Below are 26,979 nucleotides of genomic sequence, written 5' to 3'. Positions count from 1 at the left end.
TAAGCGTCCTGGTACGAGAAATGTCCTCTTCCGGTTGCCGTCCGCGTCTCACAAACGCGCGTGCTTAAGCTCCCTCCTAACTGCAGTGGTGTACTTGACATCAAGCCATTCATTTCACGTGGTAAACTATACTGTTATTTCTCATTCCGGCATTCCGTGTTTACGTATTCTGGCGTTCCGTGTTTAAGTATTCCGGCGTTCCGGGTTTAAGTATTCCGGCGTTCTATGTTTAAGTATCCGGCGTTCCATGTTTAAGTATTCTGGCGTTCCATCGTTCCTCCATTCCATCATTCCGTCATTCCGTGTTTAAGAACGAGCCGAAAGCCTGGGAGCAAGTATTTGTAGGTAAGTACGTCACGTATTGCTTACATGACGTACTTTCCAGTATCTGTAGTCTTGAGCCCGTAATAGCCCATACGGAAATTTCAAGATGGCGACCTCAAAGAGTGCGAACACGTACAATCGTCAAAACTGGGAAAATTCGGTATGATAATAGACTAAATTGCTGTTTTTAACTTAAACGATCTTTTCTGTAGGATAACTGTCATTATCTTAGATGTCTTTACAATTTTTTTAAAGTCAATCGCGTTTGTTTTTAGAGCGTGTTTGTAGCTTTGGTTGTTTGCCTTGGTATGTGATGCACAATCTGCGAGGCATGCGAGGTAGACGTGCGAGGAATTTGAGAACGCTTTCAAATAGCGCTGATAAATAGTATTAAAAGTCTAAGCACCCATTTTAAAACGGTTAGCTTTCAAGGTTGCCTTTTGACTCACGTGGCTCGCGGGTTCGCATTTATTGTACAAACTGGCTTTGGCATATATACAGTAGGTGAAGTTAAACCATACTTGTATTAACTCCAGGGAAGGCTTAGACAGTAGTTTTTCGAAGTTATAGCAATTTTAAAATACAGGTGCCCATTACAGCTGTTGTACAAGTGACTCGGCGGAATGTGAGTGGATACAGGAATAACAATATTAAACAATTCTAAATGAACTAGAAAACTATATATTTTGGTGGCCCAACGCCCAGAGCCACTGAGTGATAATAGAATTCCAGGTCACCTTGGTCTTCTTGTGGCAGCATTCTTTCACATGGAAATGAGTGGCCCCTGATACTCTGTAATAATTAGCTCTACTGAGCTACAACAAGTTGCAAAAATAGTGGAGACACTTCACCTTCTTGGGGCGTTATTAATTTCCCTATTATCTCTCACACTGCAGCCCCCCTTCCCCCCCTATTAGTGTTGCTAGCGACAGTCAACATTGAAAGGGGGAGAGGGGAGAGGAAGTGGGAAAGATTTAAATTCTAGATACGCCGAGTATTGAAAGTTAGAAAAGGTGTTTTTTAATGAAAGTGTCTCAACAATTTTGCAACTTGTTGTAGCAAGGCATGAAGCTTAACATGGCATGAAATGTGGCCCTTGGTGAAATGGCTCCATCAGATTGGGTTGGGAACTGTGTCAAGACCGTGGTCTTCTCTGCCCACTCTAAAGCGTAAAGAATTTGTAGTGTTTATGTGGGCATCTGATTTGAAATAATTTTCGTTAAACGCTAGTTCTGAAAAATTTATGAATTGAGAGCTGAAGGTACAGGGCAAAAGATTATACAGACCAAATTTTAGGCACTAACCTTTTACAGAAGTTGCCGGGCAGCGTTTTCAATTTTTCCATATATTTGTCTGTGATTTTTTCCCGCGAATTTTCAGTAACAATTAGAGACAAATGTATGGAAAAATCAAAAACGCTACCACGCAGCTTTTAACGAAGGCTAGTCCCTAAAAATTGGTCTGTATAATCCTTTACCCTGTACCTTCAGTTCGCGATTCATAAGTTTTTTAGAACTAGCGTTTAATGAAAATTATTTGACATCGGATCCCCATATAAACACTACAAATTCGTTACGCTTTGCCTACCCGTCAAAACCGTGATAAGGCCTACCTTAAGGCGGCACTTGCTCCTCAGTTTGCTGTTTGAGGCTGCGCCCTCCCGCACAACAGAGTCAACCATATGGAGGTTTTCTTATGGTATTCTGTGTAGGTCATATGGTAGGGTATTTTGCAGAAATCTAAAGTGGGCTGTAAAGCTAACAATGTACCAGGGCTCGAAATTGCGACCAATACGGTCGCATTTGCGACTAAATTTTTCCCTTTGCGACTAAAATATCTGGAGAAGTCGCAAATTTGCGACTTGTTGTCACCTTCGTTCTTTCGAAACAAAAGGGTTAGCAGTTGCCACTTTGCTGCTACTTTTCCTAAAATAAACAGATAAATAAATAAATGACAAAATTATTTTGTTTCTCGCTGTGAATTTTCTCTGAAGGTAGCGTAATTGTGTAGTAATTTAGCTGCGATGATACGTGCACAGCTCCATTCCTTCGATCATTCGCCATTTTCAGCAGTTTCTTTACACACAAGTAATGCGGGCTCATATTTTTCTGCTAAACCGCTGACAACACAATGCAGCGCGGCGATTTTGCGACTAAAATTTGCGAAATTGCGACTAAATTTTCGTATCTTATCGCAAAATGCGACTGGATTTTTTCGTTAATTTCGAGCCCTGTGTACAGGTTTATCTGTGGGAATAATGGTCTCTGTTTGCCATAAAACATTCCAATATTTAGTCAGTTGTTGGAAATGACTTTTTTTTTATATCTTTTGTAGGAATTTCCTATTCTTTGTCAAACATGTCTTGGAGATAACCCTTACATTAGAATGGTAATGCATTGACTGTGTTAAGTTGTGTTAGTTTTATCATCAGGGCCCGGTCGTTCAAAAGCTGATTAACTTAATCCAGGATTAGCGTAAACTTTTGTTTCGTGTTTTCAACTGTTTGGTGAAAGTTTCTTTTGCTTATTTTTGTTTTTCAAGATTGACTTCTTCTAATGTAAAGTCTTGCTGAATATCAATGTTGAACAACATTTGGGAAATTATAGAGAAATAAACTCCTTGGTTAATTTTTAATCTGGGATTAGCATAAATCGGCTTTTGAACAACCAAGCCCAGAATAATAGAAGCCTTGGTCATTAATTAATGCATAATAATTATTGATGGTCAAGTCGCCTACTGATGTTGCACAGATCAGTTGTCTCTAGAGATGACTTCTGCTCAGCTTGTCAACCGATGACTAAAGGAGTGTATAGGCTTTTTTAGAAGCTCAAAAAGAATTTGCTAGTCTTCTACTCTGCTCTGAGAGGTTTTTCCCTGGGTACTCTGATACCCTCTCCTCAAAAACCAACATTTGATTTCAGTTGATTTGCACAAATGTAGTCTCCCCAATTAGTAGAGCACTTGTGCTCAGCTAAATAACCTTGAGACTTAAATAAAGCGGTCATGATGATGATGATGATGATGATGATTACTATTATTATTAATATTATTATTATTATTATTATTATTATTATTATTATTCCATGGTTTATTTTGAAATCTTTTTTTGTCAGGTCTTTGTATGCTTTACTGCACTTTATAGTTTCTTTGTTTTGAACTGCCCTTAGTAACGAAAGGGACACATAATTTGAATATAATCCGTTTCCAAGATTATTACAATGTATTTCGCTCAACGTTCTTTTTGCAAATTTCATTAAAAAGTGGCAGTTTTTTCACTGTAATCTCTTTGGTCAGTTTGTCAGTGCCCTAAAGACATTTCACTCTCAGCTTATGCATGATTTTTTGATGTCAAAAACTTTATAACAAAAAACCAGTGGTCTTAAGAATCAAGGCAGCTTTTCAATCTTTTACAAGTTTATTTGACTTCCACCAATGTTACTTCAGGTTGGTTTTGTAACTTTGTAATATTCTCTGTCCTAATTATATTATTTATTGCATTTCACGCAGACAAGAGAAACGTATGGTCGAGAATGTAAGGTAGGTTCAACTTACATTGTGTTCATGAGATGATCTTGCAACAGAGTGAAGTTTAGATTGGGTGACCTAGGGATCATAATTGGGATCAGGATATGTTTGGAATGAAGACCTTAGGATTTGATAGGAAAGTCTGCATTGAAGCCTATTCTTGGATTTCCACTGTGGAGGTTTCACAACTTTCTCTAGTGAAAATTAACTTTTGGAGTGCAATAATATTTTTCTGGTAGCCCAGCTTCTTAGTAGGGACCTAAATATATCTTTACAGTATATCTGAAGGTCTTAATAGTTCAGATTTGTTTAGAATTACATGGATATCTCTCTCTCTCTCTCTCTCTCTGCTGGAGATATTTTTTAAATTTTATTCTGCAAAACATTTTTACTAGATTTTACTCTGGCTAATGCCAGACAATAATATTTTACTTTCTTATTCGTGGTGCTTTAGGTGTGAATGGCTTTGCACGTCAATTTGATGATATTATGACACTATAAGATAAAAATAATAATACTAAACAAGTAACAATACTGGGTAAACATGTTGCTCAGGATAGAGATATCTAAGCTGCAAATGCTCTTTTCAAAGCCAACAGCTGGTAAAAGTAAAATGAAGGTTAGAGTAATATTTAATTTCAAAATAATCCAGAGGTATGATCTCTTTTTCACCAGTTTTTGTGATAAGGAAATATTAACAAAAAAGGAGGGGGGAGACTGTGCCATAATTGGGCTGAGTTTTTGTTGGTTGGTCCACACTGCTCCAGGGGTTTTTTGGCACTTGGGGTTTTCTCTCTTAGCAAATACAAAATGTGCAGCTGTAGTTTATTTAAGGTAGGAAATTCCCAGTAGAGGGGTAGTCTGGTATTTTTCCTGATTTTTTTTTGTATTTCATTTAATGACCGATATTTCTTTGTTATAGATTTGTGCTCGACCATTCACAGTTTTTCGCTGGTGCCCAGGAGCACGGATGAGATTCAAGAAAACAGAAGTCTGTCAGACATGCGCTAAGTTAAAGAATGTCTGCCAGACATGCTTACTTGATCTTGACTATGGTAGGTTAGGTTTCCAGGAAAAAAATGAAAAGCTAAGATTAATAAGAATATTCAAAAGGCACATCTTTGCTTTGACCTGACTGAAAGCAGTGACACATGGCATCATTTGTTCTTTGGTAGGTCTACCGGTGCAAGTGAGAGACCATGCCCTGGGGATGAAAGATGATGTTCCAAAATCTGATGTCAACAAAGAATATTACACTCAAAATGTTGAGAAAGAGGTGCATGTTTCATAAGGATTAAAACTGACTAAACTGTCGCAGTATCTCAAATGTCAAACTACCCAGTAACATTTCCATGAAAATTTAAAAAAAACTCCTCAACCTCACTCTCCTTAAAACCTTAGTTTTGCAATACAATGTACATGTAGGTCTTAGAGGCCCAGAGGAAATCTTATGCTACAACCCTGGGTTAAAAGACTTAACGACATTAATGTTGTCAAATTTGGGCGAAGAGAATTTACTGTACATGCTCCCATTGTTATATGAGCAGCGCATGTTATTCTTTCTATGCCTTTTTCGATTCGCTCCTCCCCCCAAGACAATGTTGAAACATTCAAGCGATCAATGAACTAATCTTGATTTCAGAGACTGTGAAAAATCAACATTGTAATGGCGGGAGTGGGAAAAGAGGGAATTGTTCCAACAGTCTTGACCAGTATTGTAGGTTCCACCAGAACATTGGGTCTTTGGATCCCTATTGGAGCTTACTAGTACATGAACATACTACCGTTAATAACTTTCTTTAAGTCTCAAGCTTAGATGGGACTTTAAATCAGAGTCTTTATCATCGTTGTCATTATCATCATCGCCATCTTCATTATCATCAAATTAGAGTAGAAAAAGTAAATAATGTGTTTTCAAAACACATTATTTACTTGTTTTCCTCTAATTTGATGATGATGATGATGACGATGGCGAATTGATTGGAAAGGTAAACCAACCCCAGTACCTAGGGGAAAACCTCTTGGAGCAGAACAGAAACCAACAAACTCACCAACATAATGACCCCGAGTGTGGGAATTGAACCCAGGGCTCATTGGTGGAAGGCATCTGCTCTCGACACTGCAGTTCATGCAGTAGTTTAAACCTGTTCTTCTATTTCTTTGGTGAGGCCACTTTCTCCTGAGCATGCAAAAGTAATTTACATAATATCATTTCATTTCAATTTTCCCAGTTGGCCAACTCTGATGGAACCACCCCTGGGGGAACACTTGGGAAAGCCAATGCACCTAGCGATTTGTTGCTAAAACTTGCAAGGACTACACCATACTACAAGAGAAACCGACCCCATATTTGCTCATTCTGGGTTAAGGGAGAGTGCAAGCGTGGAGATGAATGTCCTTACAGGTTGGTGTGCACTGGTGTACATATAGCTATTGTGCTTCAAATTTTTCCTTGGTTTAAAATTTTTCAAACCAGTTCAATTTTTATTTTTCCTTGAATGTCTTGTGTTCATTAGATCATAAAATTATTATCTGGAACAAAGGAAAAATCCAAATTGAACTGGTTGGAAAAAAAAATGGAGAAAGGAAAAATGTAAACCACTACATGTACATAGCCACTTGTAATTTTTTTAAGTGCTTGGATACAATCATTTATGTCACATTTACTTGGTGGCATTTATTTTCTTAATTAAAATATTAATAAAGAGTTGGCACTGTTTTTTATTGCAATTAAACTGCAAAGCTCAGGCTGAAGATTAGGCTTTGCCTAAAATGAAAGAACCATGTTTGTTTTTAGTCCATTTGTTGCCAGTTACCTGCAGTTATTGATCAGTTTCTCAAAAGGAAGAGAAAAGAGACTTTTGATGCTTTTATAATGGGCAGCAGTTTGCCATTTCATGTAAATGCTGTGCTAAATCTCTAGAACAAGAACAATATTTGCTTTTAATTAGTTATATAGCTGACTGTGTGCTAGTATGTATGAATGAGATAAGTTCTCCTCGCACTAGCTGGACAATTTAAGCATGTGGCTTCAATGCGTCTTGAACCCATGACCCATGGATACCTTTGCAACGCTTTACCAACTGAGCTATGAAGCCACTCATTTGGCAGCAGGTCAAATTTGTTGGGCTCATCTGTTCCCTCGAAGGACTCAATGAATGTATAGTGCAGGTAGACAAATGTGTGTTATGTGTTGGTGAGACTTAAAAGCAAAGCAAGGCAGTTCGAAAGTTGGGGTTACATGTATTTTAAGAAAAGTGGCAAACTGGATTTAAAAAAAAAAAATGAGTTAAAAACATCTTGGAGAACACTCGAGAACTATGAAACCTTTCTCAGATGATAATTATGACAAGACTGAGCCACCTCTTACAGTCACCACTTTCCATTTGATTCATTAATAACATCAGGTGAATGCTCTAGCTTGTAACTGATGTACATGTAATCAATGCTATTACATTGCTTGTCTCACCAGTGATTGTGATAATTATTATGATTTCTTCATTTGAGGTGACTAAGCATTTTTTTGTTCTTTAATAAATAATTATTGCACACAGTTTAGAAATTATTATAGGTAAAGAATGTGAACTTGTGTTGAATGGTTTTCAGGGTATTGATGCCCTTGAATGGGATGAGATAAGGGGGTTCTCGAGAGCTACAGTTTTGTGTTCTTTTCTTTGGGGGGGAGGGAGGTCTTTGTATGGAAGTACATTGTACGGAAGTACATTGTACATACAGAGAAGTGGTTAGGGCTTTTGCTTCTTTACTTTTTTTCATCATGGTAAAGTGTTGATCCTGTATCTTTGATCTACCATCATGATACCTAGACATGACATGCCCACAGACCCAAATGATCCTTTAGCTGATCAGAACATTAAAGACAGATACTATGGAACAAGCGACCCAGTGGCAACAAGACTGTTAAGCCAGGCAAAGAGCATGCCGTCCCTGGAGCCACCATCAGATAAAGCTATCACTACCCTTTATGTTGGAGGGCTTGAAGGAAAAGTGGAGGAAGGAGACCTGAGGTGAGGATTTTATATAACTGTCACATTTAGCTGTTTGTTGTCTTGCTTTATTTTCTTGCTATGTACAGTGTATTAGACTGCCAGCTTTAGTCATGCACGCAAGCATTTTGCATGTTGAGAAATTGTATCTGGAAATACCATGGAGGCACCTAAAACAATTAGTCGTTGTTAAATTCAGAATTCTAGGCAAATGTTACACGTGTGCCAAGTTTAACCTTGGGAATGCAAAATGAATGTTAAGTTCGACTAGAGATCAATTGTTCAAAATTAGTATTATTTTGTTGAAACTGACATTTTAACAAATGAATCAAAAGCATGAAAAGTCTGCATTATTTTTTTTGAAGAACAGCACTGTCTCTAAATTGAAAGATTTAATTAAAGAGCTATTATCAACCTTTTCATATTCAGGGACTACTTTTACCAATTCGGGGAGCTGCGATCCATAACAATGGTTCCACGACAGAACTGTGCATTTGTTTGCTTTACATCGAGAGCAGCTGCAGAAACAGCAGCTGAACGGTCCTTCAACAAACTCATTCTCAAAGGAAGAAGGCTCAAAATCATGTGGGGCAAGTCTCAGGGACAACAACCCACCCCAGGGAAACAGGGAGGCACCACCCTGGCCCCTGTCCCAGGGTTACCTGGAGGTTTGTACCATTATAACATTCTGAATGGTAATGAATTTATATAGCGCATTTTCTATCGACATATTCAAATGTGCTTTATAAGCAAGGGATCTATGGGTAAGATCGGACATCAGCATACATAAAATTATATGAACTGTTAGACGTTATAATTATTGTAATTCTAATACAAGTACGGTACGACTTTGATGACAAATGTTTATTTTTTAATACAAGAATGTTTTGACTTCTAAGCATTGAACGTAAATTCTCAGAGCTTGTGGTATTTGTATTCATTCTGTTATTCAGCACCATTGAATAAAAATATTGTATTCAACGGTGATGAATGACAGAATTATAGTTTATAGTTCATGCAACATGGGTTCGACAGAATAGGCCACTTCAGAAAATACCATAATACTCTTTGTTTGTCCCCCCAAATTTTGCATAAGCATTGTTTCCAGTTTCTCTTGGGACTTACAATGGTCCCAAGAGGAAACAAAAAATAATGCTTATAAAAAAATTGGGGGGACAAACAAAGAGTATTATGGTATTATCCCAAGTGGCCTATTACAAGGTTCAGCATGTTAGAAGTTGACATGGAAAGCGTGTAAGCGCACGCAAAGCTCATCGCACGCTCTTTTGTCTTTAGTGTGTAAAAACAAAGGCCTCAACTTTAATGACTCACGCTCCTTTTGTTTTAACGTGCCGTGCGGGTGCATTCACCTTATTCACTGTTTTCCTGTGGAGGGTCACAAATGAACATTTCAAAGGACTGAATTTTCATCATGGAATTATCTTTTATTTTTTTCAGCTCTTCCACCACCACCAACAGATAACAAAAGCCAACCACCAAATTTCTTCAATCTTAATGCTCCATCACCAGCAGCACAAGCATCAGTCCCACCGCCAATTCCACTCACCTTGCCACCTCCTCCTGGACCGGTTCCAGGAATGCCCCCTCCTCCTATAGGTCATCCCTTACCTCCCCCACCTGGGGGATTCCCACCCCCACCACCATTTGGTCATCCTCCATTCAGGCCTCCAATTCCATTTTATGGTGCTCCTCCTCCTCCCCGAGTGCCTCCTCCTGTGCAGCAAGGGATACCACGCCCTCCACCTGGTCCTCCACCAATACACTACCCATCACAAGATCCTCACAGACTGGGTGCAGGGAAAGGTGGAGAAGAAGCACTTCGTCCTGCTGCCCCCGCAGTTGCCAGTTCTTAAAGTCAATGTTTGCTGGGCAGTAAATGACACAAATGTTAATTCTGCTGTCTTCAGGGTCACAGTACCACATGCATACAACTCAATGAAATCCTCCCACGCATAAGTGTCCCATAAGTGTGATGAATTAGGGTTACTTGAAGAGTGCGAAATTGTGGATGTGTGTCAAACGTGCACCCAGACTGGCACATCCTCGTTCTTCTAAGTACAGCATTTGTCTTTAACATTGATCATTCCAGAACAATTTCCTTATCAGATACTTTTAGTCTTGCTGGTATGTAGTGCCTTGAGTTTATGGAGTTTAAGCAATGACAACTGCAATGTCAATGAAAACCTAAGTTCAAATTACAACTTTGCTCTGTAAAAATTTTTTCACTATTATTCCACTTTTTGTTCTGCGATGTGGGCGAAATAATGTGGAAATGGATTGATTTGGACATATGTGAACTAAACGTAGATAGTAAACCATTCATTGTTGCGTGCACATTTGGTCATTTCACATTACAGAGAACAGAAAATAAATGTACTAAAATTTGGCAAAATGGCAGCATGTCACACACGTAGCATTACTATATTATTTTTTTCCTTGTTTAACCAGAACCATTAATGACTCAATGTTGTCGTGGCAAAAACTCCTTGCTGGCACAAGATGAGCTTTAGGTGTATTTTTGGCTTACAACAAATGACAAGATGCTACTTGTGAAAAGTCTATAAAAAATATCTTTTTTTAGTGTATTTCTTGCTTTTCTCAGGACGGTGCATACTACATGTAATTCAAAGGTATTTTTTCCCAGTTTATGAATATGCAGGAAAAGCAGATTTTTAACAAATTTTATTGAAATCCAAAAATAAAATTGGGGGTAGCCATGCATTTTTCAAAGATATTTCATGAATAATATTTGTAAAAAGCTTTAAAATACAAGGCAATCTATGGGGTTCTTTTCCAAATTGAAGCTTAATTATCTCTGAAACATGCGTGGTTACCCCCAATACCAAGAGTCCTTGCTGAGTTCTGCTTTCTCTGCATAGTTTTAAACTGCACAAAAATATCCCTGTATTGGTAAGCACCACCAATAGGAAACTAGAGTCTTGAAATGTGCAGAACGCATTGCAGGAACAATAGTAGGCACCATCCTTAATTAAGAGCAAACTGTCTGTTTCACTAATTTTTGGCTAACAGCCAGTCTTCAGCTTCACACCTGCCAAAAATGCAAACAAATCTCTCCAATGACTCTTTTAACTTCAGAATGAAAACAATACAGAGTGTCGAGGAAAGTGAACTCCGCTAGTTAGTTTCCATTTAGTCATTATCTTTTTATAATGTTTTTAACAGCACAAGCAAACTATGTTACTGCACAGTGCTGCTTTATGTCTGACCTCTTAGGCATTAAAATTAATTATAATAATTATCATAATCCACCTGCTTGTCTTGTTTTAAATATTCCAAACTAAAATAATAAATTTTCAGACTACTGGTCATTATCCATCACTGTTTATCCTTCTACAACCTTACTAGATAACAAAAAATTATTTACAAAAACCTTGACTACCAGGTTGCATAAAATAGTACATATTTTGAGGATGAGCATTGTTTTTTCTGTCCCTTGTAAATGCATCATGATCATTACTGATGAGTATCATGGTCCGTTAATAAGTCAAGTGTTTTGTTGAGAACTTCTATCATATAACCACCATTAAATAGCTGCTGAAGATGTATAATTTTATTGTGTTCAGCCAAAACACGACTGTCCAGAAACTCTCAACAGTGAGTTGTCAATTATCATCCAGCAAGGCTCTCCAAGTTTGATCAAAAACTGTTTCACTGATTGGACCAATTCCTTGATGAAGCTGGCAGCTAGGCATGTATGCAATAATTCAAACATCTTGTCAATCATCCATTGCTACTGAATTTCTGGGGCAGAGGTGGAGTGTCTGGTAAGTGACACGTTTCCCACAATGCCAAATGGCCTGCATAAGTCTGCCAAAACCAGTGTCCCTTGGCTGAAAGATAAAAGTGTTTTATTCCTTACTACATACAAATATTCTTGAAACTAAAACTTTCCAGATAACATGGACTGGTCATCTTTGGTCTGATACCATTGCAATTTGTAATGTTAAATAGTAATGAAAGGAAAGCCTAAAAAAATTAAAAGGGAATTTAATCCATCACTCTGCCATACCAGTGTGGTAGGTAGGTAAAGTCTGCTACGAGCCTAGAAGGCCCATCAGGCCGGCGCTTATCTCTGGTTTCTGTAACATGAAGCGACTGGGAGTATTTCTACTCCCCCCTGGATGGGATGCCAGTCCTTTACAGGGTTACCCCCAGCATTAACTTCGCTGGTACCCATTTATACACCTGGGTGGAGAGAGGCACCGTGAGAGTAAAGTGTCTTGCCAAAGAACACAACACAATGTCCCCGGCCAGGACACAAACCCGGACCACTCAATCCGGAGTTGAGCGCACTAACCATGAGACCAGTGTGGTGCTCCACTGATAAATTTTATTATTGCCAACGAGTCAGGCCTTCTGAAGACAGAAGGCCTGGCGAGGCGGCAGCTTATAGAGCCGCGAGAAGATTTTTAGGCAGACGAAATCTCAGAAGCGCTTCAAATTTAATTGTAATGTAGACCAAAGCGATGAAATGTTGACCGTAGCGATAACCAATGAGAGTGCCGCACGAGTACGCCGCGTGATGTTTGCAGCCGCCAGATCACGCAAGCTTGGCTCGTTGGCACTTTAGCGACAGCTATAACTAGTTTATTAAAATTATTATTTTTCACCTAGCTGGTCATTTTGTGAGGATGTACATACATGTACAAAGCTCCTATACTTGAACTACAGAAAGAAGTTAGGAACTATTCTTAAGCAGTAACTGGCCATGCAGCTTTGGCTTTGGGTTATAATAAATTCTCATAATGACAAATATGATAATTACATTTTCTAGTCCTCGAACCAGCTGGTTCTTCATAACAACAACAAACTCTTTGTGGCTAAGAACCCCATCGTCTGAAAAAAAAAAGGGTTAAAAAAAGCCATCACGTAAGCAACATGGATCTACGCTTTGGTAATTTGACACACTTTTCTGGCTTCATAGTTTTTTTTTTCTCTCTTTTACGGTACAAGAAGCTTGCATGTACAGAAAGTAAGCATCCTTACCCTGTGAGCAAAGCCACTTAATCAGGAAGAGGAAAGTAGATTGAAAGATAGTAAGATAACAATCCTTGTCTCTTGATAACAATGTTCATTTAAATGGAAGACATTCAGCAAAATATATACATGAAGATCATCTGGAACTCAGAAAAAAGTAGAGTCCCAGATGGGATTTGAACCCACAACCCTTCTAGGTCTCACTTTAGTTAATGTTTTAACTACTAGATAATTATTCTTTGTGAGCAAGGGTATCTAAAACTTGGACTACTCATACAATGCGAATTTGTAGTGTAGTTGAGTCATGATGACATAATGCAGTTCTACTGAAAACTCACAGAAAACCAAAGAGTGTCCAGTAGCCTAATGGTTGGAACATCCAACTCACTTATACAACCAATGAAGCATCAAACTATGTATGATCATCCACAGGCTGGGTTGCAACCTTGTTAGTACAGTTTTGGCAAACTTTGGAATTTTTATTCAGAGCTGAATGTGTTATAGAGAGTCATAGAACCATACAACTTTCTTTAATTTACCAAACATATTTTGACGGTACATCCATCATTGTCAGTATTACAGAGTCTGAAATCATCGTTAAATTTAAATAGCATGTGATGTTACAAAGTTTGTCGCATTGCATAACAATGTTACATACTTAAAGGTTTGATTAAGGGACATAACGGGACTATAGGGAGAGAGTCAGGTTTCTTTGTTTAACCTGTTGATTGAGGCTGGGTTTCTCCCATTTAATGTACAGTTGTGGACTCTCTAAGCTTGACCTGAAAACCTAGTAGCCACAGAGTCCAGGATTCTGAAACAATCCTGTGCACAGGATGTTTGACAAGACTCTGAACTCTGCAGATGCTTGTATATGTGTGAAGACTTGTTGGAAAACAGGTGCTCACGCACTCATGTTGAGAAATGTTGGCTAGTTTCACCAACATAACAAGTATTACAACTTGCCCATGAAAATTTATACACCACACACGTGGGAAGCTCCTGGGGATCAGCATCTTTCACACTAAAAAGATTGTGGATTTGAAAGTAGTGAAAACTAGCCTAATATATCAATAGGGAGACAAGCAGTCGAGGGCAGAAAAACAGCCGCATTCAGGTAGTCAAGAAGCATCTAAGTTCTATTTTAAAATTCCTTACATTGGACAATTCTCAATCATAGCACAGAGAAGGATATGCAAACTAGCTAATCAACTATGTCACGCAACACAACGAACTTTGTAAACTTGCATGCTGTTTAAATTCAACCATGATTTCAGACTTTGTAACTTACAGTGACAATGATGAAAGTGCTGTTAAAACATGTTTGGTAAACTATTAAAGAAAGTTGTACTGTTCTACGACTGTCTACAAAATAGCAATACGACTGTCTATTTTATTGTCTACCATTTTCATCAAACATCTTGTACACAACATCCACAACGTTGTCTGTTAAATCTACATCCGTCACTGTTTTTGCAACTTGCTTGAACGTTTCTGCCAGCAAGAGAGAAGAAAGTTAAAAGACGGCCCAATTACACTCAGTCTGTATCAACCTCAGAAAAGGTTAACAGCCTGAAATAATAATTTAGAAATGCTTGTATTGCAAGGAAAACAACCATCAGGCGAATGACAAATATAATGCAACAGCAACAGTTAAAACATTGTGGTTCTGTATCTCTGATCAGGTGTCATGAACTTAACTGTGATTGGTTACACACCATCCCCCTTTTTAAAACAGTTTTCTGAGTCAACATTGAAGTAGAATGAGGATGCAATAGATTAAAAGTAAAACAGTACTTTGCCTCTGTTTTGTTTTCTTTTTCTTTGTTAAACTCAATAAACCTGGGAAAAGTTCCAACTCTATTTGTTCCAACCCAGAAGAAGTATATGATTACATGGATAGAGGCTCCTTGCATCTCTTTGCATCTTCCTGTATCTTGGTAGGAGTTCTAAGCATCAGTTAATAACCACTCTTGATGCCGTAACACATTTCATAAACCAAAGAATTAGAAAGCTGAGATCTGACAACCTCTTTAGGTAGATAAAGTCATGACAATAATAATTACAAATGATTACCATAGATAACCTTAATGAGATACAGGAAATAGTGTTTTTGCCTGATCTCTACCATGCCTGCCATGTTCTAGGAGTAACACATTATCAAGTAATTGGAAGAAAAATTGGTGGTAGCCTGCAAGCAAGCTTCCCGACCCATTGGGCACATTGAAAGGATGGGTGATGTAGCAGCTATCATAACGTGTAATGTGATTGACTCGCTAGTGCTACCCTAGCCAACAACAAAAGACTAAACAATAACAATCATTGAAACAATGACTTATATTTTAAAACAATACAAGCTGCTTTAACAATACCAAACAATAGCAGGTTACAAGAGCTGCTACACTACTGGAAAGGGATGATGGCTCAGAGGTTATGTTTAAAAAGAAAAGAACTCCCAGAGAACACATACAGGGGTTTAAGATGGAGTGAGCGAATGGAAAGAACTAACAGGTATACTCACAAAACATACCGAAGTCCCTACCAAAGAGGCCTTTTAAGCTACCTCTTCACCAGGAATTTACCACTCCTGTTCATGGAAGTGATTGTTAGCAAGAACAAAGAACAATTTAAACAAGGTTATTACCAGGATCAATAGCTTTGCCAGCAGCATGATGAAAACTCAAAGCCATGTCTGCCTCGGAAATGTTTCTCATGAAACGGAAAAAGTCCAAGTAATCCTGAAATGCTATTCCCTATAAAGTGAATAGAGCAGTTTTTCAGTTTACTAGGAAAAACAGTAAACCTTAGCATTATATTTTACAATGGCCTGACGCAACTGCAACAGGCAAAAGCAGTTCCTTGAACTAGTCCAAATTCAACTGACAAGTACAAATAAAAAAATAGAACTTGACAAGTTCAAAAGGTGGGAAAATAAATTGGTGCTGGCCAATCAGTATTGATGTTACTTAATCCTGGTGGTCTTAAATGTTCTGCACTTACATCATCAATTTTTTTGAACCAGTCATTGCCAATTATATAGCAATTGCAATGAAAACACTACTTTTGGACATTCGGCAGCTTTGTCCACATGAGTTCACATATTTTGCTATATACGCTTGATCAAAATGTTGTCTGCACATCGCAATCACTGCATATTGCATACCCCTTATATTAGGCCTGTTACAGGCTTTGATAACTTAATTAATTTGCTTAGCATTCACCACCCTTATTTTCCTACCTGGGAGTCTTCTTGGAAGAATTTCTTCACTTTTCTGAGAATTTTTTGCTTTTTTTTTTCATGGAAACTGGAGTAGGTTAACAGCATGTCTGCAAACTCCCATTCTCTTATTCGACCATCTACTGGATCATAAGAATTGAACTGGAAACAACAACATCTCAATCAAAATAGTTATAAAACTGCCCGGTTTTCTGACTTTTTTTCTTTGACTTCTTTTCTGACATTGCTCTTAACTAATGTTTCAAGACCATTTACCCAAATCATTGCTTAATAAAATAAAATAATTTTATTATAATCAAGTTATTCAATCTTTGAAATTATGGGATTTCACCGAAGCGCGAGTTTTTTTGAAAGGGAGGGAAGTGAAAAAACAGATTTATTCACAAAAATTATATATTATTTAACCATGGTATTTCCATGCCCTGCAAGCAGTTGGTTTCTCCTGCAATTCCCGAGAGAGAAACCACTGCGAGCAACTGTTTGATTTTCCATCAAGCATGTGCAAAGTACATCACACCCCATGTGATGCATTTGACATCACTTCCTCACGGGGAAAATATGGAATCACCACACAACCGGCTCACCCAAATGCAGCAGTTCTGTAACTGAACGCATGCACAAGTACTAAAACAAGTTTACTAACTCGTTTTACCCGTACAAATTTAATCCATTCGTCCATGGCACTGGACAGCTGCTTACTCAAAGAAACTAATAGTGGCTCGCAGGGTAGGGTTCCCTGACTGTAAATAGTAATTATCATGGCAGTATCTAAACTTGTGGATGCCCAGACCTACATAATTATGCTGATTGGGCGGCAAACCGTAACCAATCAATGCAAAGACTTCAAATCCTAAGCAAAAAATTGTCGAATACAATAATTATATAAAATAACAGGCAACAAAAATGCATATAAAATCTCTAAAATATAAGAAATTCTCTATTAAATACATACGAAAATAGAATAAGGTCCAACAATAAATAAAAAACTACCTACTCGAATGTCGCTTAGCTTAATTTAATTAATTAATTTAATTTAAGATTTTGAATGAGCGTGTAACGTTGAGTAAACTAGTAATGAATGACTTCTGCATTTGTGATGCTATTGATTTGTTGTTGAGCTTAAAGTGCTACTGTGACGAAATTTGCATCTTTACCATCTAAGCCATTTTAAGACAAAAACATGTAGTCATGTAAGAGAAAAGGAACGCTGTTTACTATTTTCAAATATCTCTTTTTGTCCAGACAAGTGATGACATCATAAACTCAACCAAATTTTGATCAAATATGATAAAAAAATATATCTCAGCCAATTTGTATCAGAAATGCTTGATTCATTGAAGTAAGATTCTAGTAAATGTGCTCCACAATATGAGCATACCAGTTTTGTTACCATGGCAACATATTGGATCCCACACCTCCCTGATATTAAAGGCTTTGCTGGCCACCTTTGGAGTTCTATTTTGATATTTGCCAGTGGTGCCACATCTGCGTGATCATGCAAGCATACAAATATATGTCAGGTCGAGTTTGTGGGCTTGTTAAATGTTTTTCTAGCTTAAGATTATCAAAAATGTTGAAATCAGGTTGCAGGGGACTGGAAAAGAGTGAGTTGCCACGGGAACCAATTTCTTTATAGCCATAGGTGTGTTACCTGTAGAACTATTAATTAGCCTACCAAGTTTCATGGTCTCTGCTACAAATTGACTGAGATAGCTCTATTAATGTACTTGATGTTACATTGGGTTGAGTGAATAATGTCATCAGTGCTGTCATTCGCATAATATTTTCCACATTAATTATTTTTTCAAAATTAAATATCTCTGGACCCAATGCAGATATTTCCAAACGGTAATCTTTCCTGGAATTCTATGTGATAAACCTAAAAATTTGTTCATAATGCCTGGCTAACATCTGGGGAGTAGCCTCGAGGATGTCTATGTAGCCTGCGAGCAAGCTCTCTTGGGTGGCTGGGTGGCTGGGTGGGCCACCCACCCCACAACCTGCAAGAGAGCTTGCTTGCAGGCTAATGTCTATGATGATGTTGTATTGTGTCACACAATGGCTGGGAAAGGAAAGGAAAGGAAAGGAAATTTAAAATTATTTAAGTGTCTAGTTGTTCTAGCTCTGGAGCATTAACTGGGGACATTGTAAACTGAAATTACAATTATTAACACAAATCAAGTTAAATGTTGGTTTTTGCGGAGAGGGGAAACCAGAGTACCCGGAGAAACCTCTTGGTGCAGAGTAGAGAACTAACAAACTCAACCCACATATGACGCCCAGTATGGGAATCAAACCCGGGCCACATTGGTGGGAGGCGAGTGCTCTCACCACTGCACCATCCCTGCCATCCCAGCACCACTGCACCATTTTTGCACCCCCCCCCCCCCCCCATTATCTCTCATGTCTCCTCTACTGTTTTCGCCTCTCTATATTCTGCCCAAGGGCAGGTCATCTCAATCACTGACACTGTTTTGCTCTCTTTGTCGATGATAGTTGCATCAATCCTGTTCACTGTGACATGCATGGTATCTGCACACCAGAGTATATCCCAATAGACAATTGCCCTCTCGTTCTCGTACACTGGTTTAGGTTGGACTTTCAAGTACATGTACCATGGTCCTACTGATGTGCCAAGGTCCAACAACGCAAGTATTTCAAAAAACAGAACCTTAAGAGCATTGTTACATTGCGCTAGATACTTTGTTTGCGCTAGTACACTGCATCCTGACCTGCTAGAATGTGTGAGGCATTGTCTGGAGACTTGCTGCACATGTGACAACATTCATCTTCTGGTCTTCCTGTGGTAGAATACCTTCGTTGGTAGCAACTGCTAGTACAACTCTTGCAGGCCAACAACTTTGTGCATGCGTGCCGGTGTAGGCGCGTAGGTGTTCGTCATCCCATCTATGCTTCATGAGCTTTCCCTGCCACTTCTCTTCCTCCACTGTTACTTGAACTTTTCTATGCTGGACACTTGTACTAAAGACATCCCTTCACTTTCATTCCTCCTATCTCTTCAACATCCTCAGTGATGTACTTGGGTTAATTATTATTATTATTATTATTATTATTATTTTTAATACAGTATAACTATTTTAATTGTTATTGGTGGCTTCCATCCATCTCTTGAGATCATGGAGCTGCGCCTTGGTTGTCACTTGAGCTGGAGCATCACCTGCTGTGGCTATGTTGCAGGTCATTTTGTTCCTTAGGTTAAATTGCAACCAAATTAGGTTAGTAACCATGCGGCTATGGGCCTAATTTTAGGTAATCGAAAGTTGTTGTCCTTCAGTAGCATTTGGAGTAATGATTGCAAGTTTGAATGAGGCCTAACACTACTGTGAAGTTTTTGTACCCAATTATTCCATCAGGGATCAACCCTAGTATTGGAATTGGGCCCACACAAGGACAGAGAAAAACTCTGACCAGGGTGGGATTTGAACCCACGAGCTTCGGATTAGATCACCGCTGCTCTACTGACTGAGCTACAAGGCCAGAACGGGAGCTGGCCGTGGGTATGTGAGATGTTATTCACAAGGACAAATTCGGCTCGGCCCAAGCCTAATTTTAGGTAATCGCTAGTTGTTGTCCTTCAGTAGCATTTGGAGTTCGTGGGTTCAAATCCCACCCCGGTCAGAGTTTTTCTCTGTCCTTGTGTGGGCCCAATTCCAATACTAGGGTTGATCCCTGATGGAATAATTGGGTACAAAAACTTCACAGTAGTGTTAAACCTCATTCGAACTTGCAATCATTACTTCTCTCCTGTTTCGTGAAAAGAGTCCAGAACTCACTCCCATACAAGAGAGTGCTAAGGACAAATGCCTGATACACAGCCTCTCTAGTGTAAGTGGTGAGCTTTCCATTTTCCTACACCCTCTTTGACCGTCTGGCGAAGGTAGTACTATCCCTCCCAATGCGTCTGTTTATCTCGCCGTCTAGGGAGAGGTCATCTGTCACATTAGAGCCAAGGTAGGTGAACTCATGGAATAGCATGGTGGCTGCTCAATGCCTTGACCTAATACATTGGTCTTCTTTATGCTGGTAGTCATACCAAAATCTTGGCTGGCATGGGCAAAACTGTCCATAAGTTTCTGCAACTGCTGTTCTGTATGGGAGACCAGGGCGCATCATCAGCAAAAGGCATGTCCCTGATGACCGTCTCTCAAAGCTTGGTCTTGGTTTTTATTATTGTAATTACCTCTTTCCCTTGGGATGTCTGATATCAAAAGGCTACCAAGGAGACCAAACAGCTTACAGCTGGGCGATTCTAACTTATTTTTTTACACATTTCATGATCTAAAGTCACATCACTTGTGCCCATAAATCATGAAATTAAATGCAGTCCCGTTTAAGTAATTTCCCATACTTATTAAAACATACCTCCAAAAACATCACTTCCTGTTGAAGCCTTCTCTGAAAGTCCATGAATCCTTTTGTTGTAAGTCTCTTTTCCATGTTTTTCCCAAAGAAATATTCCTTTAAGCCACTGTTAACATGAGCAGAAAGAACACTGCCTGTTACTGCATGATCCCTATGACGATGTCCAGTGGAGGTCATATTGAAGAGAATATTCTGCACCTGAAAAACCAACAACCTTTGCTTGTACAAAGTCTCACCATACAAAAAACCCTTGGTTATGTAGGAATTCAACTAGCTTTCATTTGTATGTCCTATTAAAGAAGGAAAAATTATTTGCAATACTGTCCCTGTAAATCCTGATACAGCAGTCTAGAAGCTCATTACAGAAAATTTTGTTATATTAAAGGAGATGAATGGTAAATAAACTACTATAAGAAAAAATTGAGAGCTGAAGTTTCAAGCGCCAAAGCGAATTCTGCCATGGGTTGAAACTCACTGTGTTGAGCATGTGTGGCGGTTGGGTGCACTTAACATCAGTGGAATTACTGTAACAGTGTTACAGTTAAGGAAATTGCGCTGGACACAGCGGACTCAAGTCACAGTCAGCGAACATACCATGGGGTATGCGGTTTGAAGAGTGCCATCCAAGGTTGTGGACGCGGGGCATTTCCACCGATGGCAGAGGTGTCTTTTCTCGTACTTTACAGCCCAGCGAAAACAGACCTCTGCTAGCAGGAAAGATTTATGAAAGAGATGGAGGACATTTGCCCCCCTGCCAGGGGGGTGTCCCATGTCGCTTGTCTGAATTTTAAAAGGTCTCGTGTTGGTGCTTTGACAATGTTTAACGTTGCTGTGACGATTGCTGTCGGAAGTTTAAAGGAAAGGAAAGGAAAGGAACTTTATTTAAGTGTCTAATCTTCTAGCAGTGTACAGCACTAATCGGGGACACTGTAAATTGAAGTTAACAAGTTAACGCAAATGAAATGAAAGGTTGGTTTTTGAGGAGAGGGGAAACCGGAGTACCCGGAGAAAACCTCTTGGCTCAGAGTAGAGAACCAACAAACTCAACCCACATATAACGCCGAGTCTGGGAATCGAACCCGGGCCACATTGGTGGGAGGCGAGTGCTCTCACCACTGTGCCATCCCTGCACCCCAAAGAAAGGATGTTGTTTGTCACGATTTCACTTTAAGTGCTGTCGCTACTTTTTTAGGCCATGTCGCTTGTCGGAATTTATCCTGGAAGAGCCTCAATGGTGGTGCCATGGTGACATGGATACATGATTGAATAGAATGAAAAGCACTTATTGATTCCCTAAGGGATTGAGAGTGCCTTGGTGTAAAACAAATTTTTGCCCGAGAATTTTGTGGCTTAAGGGGTCGAGAAAACATCTAATTTACAAGGATACAAAAGAAAGAAGAATAGTCTTCAATTTATTAATATAGACTTGATTGTTCAAAGTTTGCTAGCAGAGTAACAGACTAACAACCAAGTATTAAAAAAAGAAAGAATTCCCTATAATTTTATGCATAAGTCCTGGGCCAGTTAAATGCCTCTGAAGGCCAATACTGCAGTACTTGCAGCTATCATCATTTTGATAACACGAGTGATCTATGATTAAATTTAATTACCTTTTCAAATTCTTCTGGGGACACTTCACCATCTCCATTCAAGTCAAACATTTGAAATGCAATTTCAAACATTCTTGGAGGAACTTAATCAACAGAAGACTTATTAGCAACAATTTCAAGGATATCAAATTTGAGCATATTATCAAACTTCAAATAGGTAAAACATATCTTTACAAAAATGGCCTTCTTCCTGAAAGTTTCAATGACATATCTTTAATTAACTACCAGATACACTCCTGTGATACTATAAGGAAGACCTCCTTCTATTGCCCTCTTGTAGGACAAAAAATTAATGACTCCAAGAAGATTCTAGTATTCTTGTACGTGTCTAACCTGATCATTTCTTCCTTTATAAATGTATATATTTGTACCTCTCTGTACCGCTTAGGGGAATGCTTTTGAGTCTTTTCTCTTTAACTATAATATTACTACTTTTCTCATTCTTTTCTGTTCTTTGTTCATTGTATACCTACAGTCCCGGACAAAATTGTTGAAACACTTTACAATACCTTGCCCTCCTACAATGTTGTTTTGACAATTGGGCTCAGAAATGGGCGTTAAAACAACACTGTGAGGGGAGAGTGAGCTGCGAAAGCTTCAGATCTGTATAGTCGTGTACTGTTCCAACGAATTTTGTCACAGACTGTATTTGTGAGGAATTTAAACTATTTATAGGACGTGCTGACAGGGTCATAAGTGACACAACTTTGCAGTCGCCTTCATAACCGCTACGATAGCGCTGCATAACTTTTTTATTCGTAACTGAGTTTGATGTACAGTGTTCGAATTTCTTTTGTTATATATGGACAATGATAAAATAAGCGAAATTGTTTAGATTTAGCTAAGAAGAGAGTCATGATCTTAAATATGGTTTTTCTTGCTGCCACTGATAACGTGACAAGGGCACGAGCGTATTTGTTTTATCTCGCATTCAAAGGTTTTCTCTTCTAAAGTAGCTAAAATGCGCTACACTTCTCCTAAAAGCGCTTGGAGATTAATCAATGACGATTTTCCTGGAACGGAAAGCACATATAAAGGTTTAACAGTTAAGAGAAAACCTATCCAGCCATTGTTTAATTCAGGACGCCCATGGAAGTTATGTTATAGAAGGCAAGGGAGGCCCACAAGAGCGAAGAAGGCGGGGTTTCTACAATTGGTGTATCTGTGAGAAAAGTTTGTCGCTTTCTAACTTCCAAAGGATATTACTACCTACAATCAACAAAAATGGTCTTTCGACTTCTTGGATGTGCTAAAAAGATTAAGATTTGCTCTAAAAATGAGATGACAACATACTAAATATATATGGACGAAGGATATTGCCTTTTACCTTGATGTAGTTTCCTTCAGAAGGTCGTATAAAATACTAACTGATGCGGTATTTTACATAAAATGACGATGCATCGCCAACTGTCAAATATTGTTACGGCTTAAAATTAGTTTGCATATATATGTATTACCCGGCCCAATGTTACGTGAGTAGAACTTCGTAAGACCCGGAAAATTTAAAAGAATACTTTTTAATTTGTTAGTACAGTTTTTATTTTATAACTCTTCGACAATTTCTGTGGGTAGGAGACATGGAAATGCAGGAAACACAAGTTATAGTTATCAAAAACACGAATTTCGCACAAGGATAGAAACCTATGACACGTGGTGTAAAAACTTGTTTACTTTAGTTCATTGCGTGAGCAACTTTGTACCAAAATGGTGACACGCAGTTTAAAAACGTAACAGTATTAGACGCTTTCTACTGACTATTTTTTCATAACAGCTCCATTGTAGGCTAATTTGATATCGCTTAACATTTTTTCGAGTCGAATTTCGCTACACAAAACCAACAAGAGAAGAAAACAACGACATTGTGTTAGTGTGCACGAGTCACCACTGTATTAATTAAATTTAGCAGGATACTTTTTCTCAGTGCATTGACAGCGTCACCATGCACATTCGCCTCAAAAATGGCTATTTTCTCTCCTATAGTTTCCAAAACAATCGATTCACCTTCTGTGTTTAATGCCCTTTCTGACTGTTTTATCATCGTGGTTCAATTGTGCATATTTCTCACCAAAAAAGCTTTCTTAAAAATGGTGACTCGTTGGTGACTCGTTGAATTACAGATGCACGCTAATTAACTTTGTGAGAAGATCAAGGCCGAATAAAACGGGAGCATGGGGAAATACACTGTTGTTCCTTTTCGGGAATTTGTGCCGCATGAAATGAATGAAAAGACTTTCCACCAGCGATCGCGCATCTAACAAAGGTGAACTCTTCCTTGCTGGTGCAAAATATTGGAGAATCGGGTGAAAAGTCAACATCCCGTGCGGAATGTGTTTTGAGTCTAGGTAAATGCACTTTGTGAACTGCCAAAAAAAAGTGAAAAATCGTGCCGTGCGTTAATTTAGGGACACCAACGAACGTCATTTGAGAAAATCACTTCATCGCTGTCTGTACTTACAGTATCAACCAAAGCGATCGTGGTCGTACCAGGATTACAAAACGGTTCGAAAACAGACTTTGGAGGAATTATAAAGTGTTTTGCCGCAACCAGCAACCCCCGTTAACAAGATATTACGATATTTTCCTTCACGGAACAAAACTCGAACGGCCTCTGCAAATTCATCCTGGTTAAGGTCGTTCCTAAGCAGAACATGCTCAGCCACAGTCAACCTTCTATGAAATGGCGTTTTTTTAACGAGAAACAACCAACCAAATTCAAAGAAACCTGAACATGATGTATGTTTCATTTATTGTCGAATTTATCACAAATGTGGCGCAACATCACACTCTAGGCCGCTAGAAATCAAGGGTTTCCTTCTCCTAAAATGTAGCATATTTCCCGCCAATTCTTTTCATAACTGAAATTCCTCAAAAATACAGTCCCGGACAAAATTGTTGAAACACTTTACAATACCTTGCCCTCCTACAATGTTGTTTTGACAATTGGGCTCAGAAATGGGTGTTAAAACAACACTGTGAGGGGAGAGTGAGCTGCGAAAGCTTCAGATCTGTATAGTCGTGTACTGTTCCAACGAATTTTGTCACAGACTGTAGCTTAAGCCTTTTTCTCCTAACTAATGATTTTGTCTATAATTATTTCCTAACTGCATGCTTCCTTGCCTCCAAATGTAAAAGTTAAGATACAATAATGTACATCTTTCTTACTTTATGGCAAAAATAATTTTGCAAGTGCTGTACGTAGCTTCACTGTCTCTGTTGCTATCTTTAATACACCATGACTCTTAATTATTTAGGGGATCTGCCAAACAAACGTCTATTATTTCACAGCACTTGTTACAAAATGGGGATTTGTTTCTTTTCTAATTTACAAATACCATATTTACCCGTGTATAAGTCGACCTTTTATGGCCTCAAAAGAAGCTCCAAAAATTGCCCTCGACTTATACATTGGTCAAAGATTTAGAGCCAAGTTCCAGCTAAATAATTTATTCAAAATTAAAATGATAATATTAATTGTCTTGGGCATAACAAACGCAGTGGACAAAAAACTTCAAAATAAAATTTAAGCAATTCCAGTTGAAATGAAAAAGGGTTTGTCCAACTCTAAATGTTGAAGATACTCACAAGCACAAAATATGAAATAGACACTAGAAATGTTTGTTTACCAAACGTGGAAAGCTCAAAAAGGCATTTCTGTTTCTTCAAATAAAACGGCTTAGTAACTTGGCGCAATACCTCAATGTTTGGGCCAAGCATCGTCACTCGTGTTGCCTGAAAATGCTGGTTGGTAATGATTGTTTTTTATTTTTTATACAAACCTGGCTCATTAAAATGCTCTTGCAAACTTTGTATTGTTTGGTTTATGAGTTTTGTTTTGTATGTCATGCGAGAAATTGTAAGTCAAGGACCAATAGTCTAGACCAATTTTGATACATTAAAATTCAGTCCTAAGAAAAAAGCATCATCTTGAGGCTTGGGGAATAAATATAAGGATTTGTATGAGTTTATTCCACAGAGCCTCGAGATGATGCCTTTTGTTTAGGACTGAATTTTAAAATATCAAAAATGGGCTATTAAACCTTGCACATTTCACATTGTTTTTGAAGTTATTTTCAAAGATTGACTCCTGCTTCTGTGATGTTGTGGTTATCCTCTAAAGCCATTTATCCTGAGCTTGAACGATACAGGTTAGTTTGAGGTTTACATGTTCGATTTTCTGAGAACTTTTTCGAAACTCAACAACAAAATGCCCGCATATACAACAACTGCTGAACCACAAAACTACCGGGTATCAAGCGCTTGAGGTCCTGATTATTTTGTGTATCCACAGTTCCCGAAATCGAAGAATACAAGATTAGTATCCAATGAACATTTAGCAAAGAAATTAAGAAATTGCTTTTTTTGCCATCAAAAATTGGGGGTCGACTTATACACGGCATCAACTTATACACGGGTAAATAGGGTAATAATTATAACAATTATTTATTACTCTGACAGCAACAATATCATTTTCAAAATTCCTTTTTGCCAAGGTGATTTTTAATACATACGTGACAAAACTGTAAGCAGGAAAATGTAATCAGAAAAGGAGATAAGACCATATTCTCCCATCTTCAAGAAGACACTGTCCTGGCCCAATTGTTCGGAGACAAGCCCTTGGTACTTGTGCTTCTGAAACATCAATCAACATGTGAATGAATTTCACGTCAAAAATTTGGTAGTTGAGAAGCAACAGAAAAATTAGCTTAAGACAGAAACATGACTCACAATAAAAGCAAATTTAAATACTTCGTGATCTTTTTACAATAATATTTCTTTCCGCTTAGAATTCTGGGTGAAAGCTACATGATAAGTTATAAAGGTTCCAACGTTATCCCCTGAATTGCATACATGTAGGTGAACCAGATTTATTCACATG

General features: G+C 38.4%; 2 protein-coding genes across 2 annotated transcripts in view; one reads left to right on the top strand and one right to left on the bottom strand.

Moving 5' to 3' along the window:
- Positions 1-422: 422 nt before the first annotated feature.
- On the top strand, positions 423-11,143 carry LOC138004492 (pre-mRNA-splicing factor RBM22-like). Its single transcript, XM_068851025.1, has 9 exons — positions 423-484; positions 2,659-2,712; positions 3,832-3,861; positions 4,772-4,904; positions 5,025-5,125; positions 6,081-6,253; positions 7,674-7,874; positions 8,283-8,521; positions 9,312-11,143. Exons 1-9 carry the CDS (start codon positions 431-433, stop codon positions 9,725-9,727), a joined length of 1,401 nt encoding a protein of 466 aa, XP_068707126.1. The 5' UTR covers positions 423-430; the 3' UTR covers positions 9,728-11,143.
- Positions 10,257-26,979, bottom strand: part of LOC138004482 (calcium uptake protein 1, mitochondrial-like) — a 26,289-nt gene continuing 9,566 nt past the window's right edge. The window contains exons 5-12 of the mRNA XM_068851015.1: positions 26,612-26,732; positions 22,104-22,186; positions 20,494-20,691; positions 16,111-16,251; positions 15,517-15,625; positions 14,277-14,366; positions 12,661-12,731; positions 10,257-11,725 (exon numbers count right to left, since the gene is read on the bottom strand). Coding sequence (XP_068707116.1) covers positions 11,612-11,725; positions 12,661-12,731; positions 14,277-14,366; positions 15,517-15,625; positions 16,111-16,251; positions 20,494-20,691; positions 22,104-22,186; positions 26,612-26,732 — 927 coding nt within the window. The 3' untranslated portion in view covers positions 10,257-11,611. The remainder of the gene's footprint in view (positions 11,726-12,660; positions 12,732-14,276; positions 14,367-15,516; positions 15,626-16,110; positions 16,252-20,493; positions 20,692-22,103; positions 22,187-26,611; positions 26,733-26,979) is intronic.

The sequence above is a fragment of the Montipora foliosa genome, chromosome 1 (assembly GCF_036669935.1).
Source record: "Montipora foliosa isolate CH-2021 chromosome 1, ASM3666993v2, whole genome shotgun sequence".
In the NCBI taxonomy this organism is placed as follows: domain Eukaryota; kingdom Metazoa; phylum Cnidaria; class Anthozoa; order Scleractinia; family Acroporidae; genus Montipora; species Montipora foliosa.
This window is presented reverse-complemented; position numbering and strand designations above follow the sequence as displayed.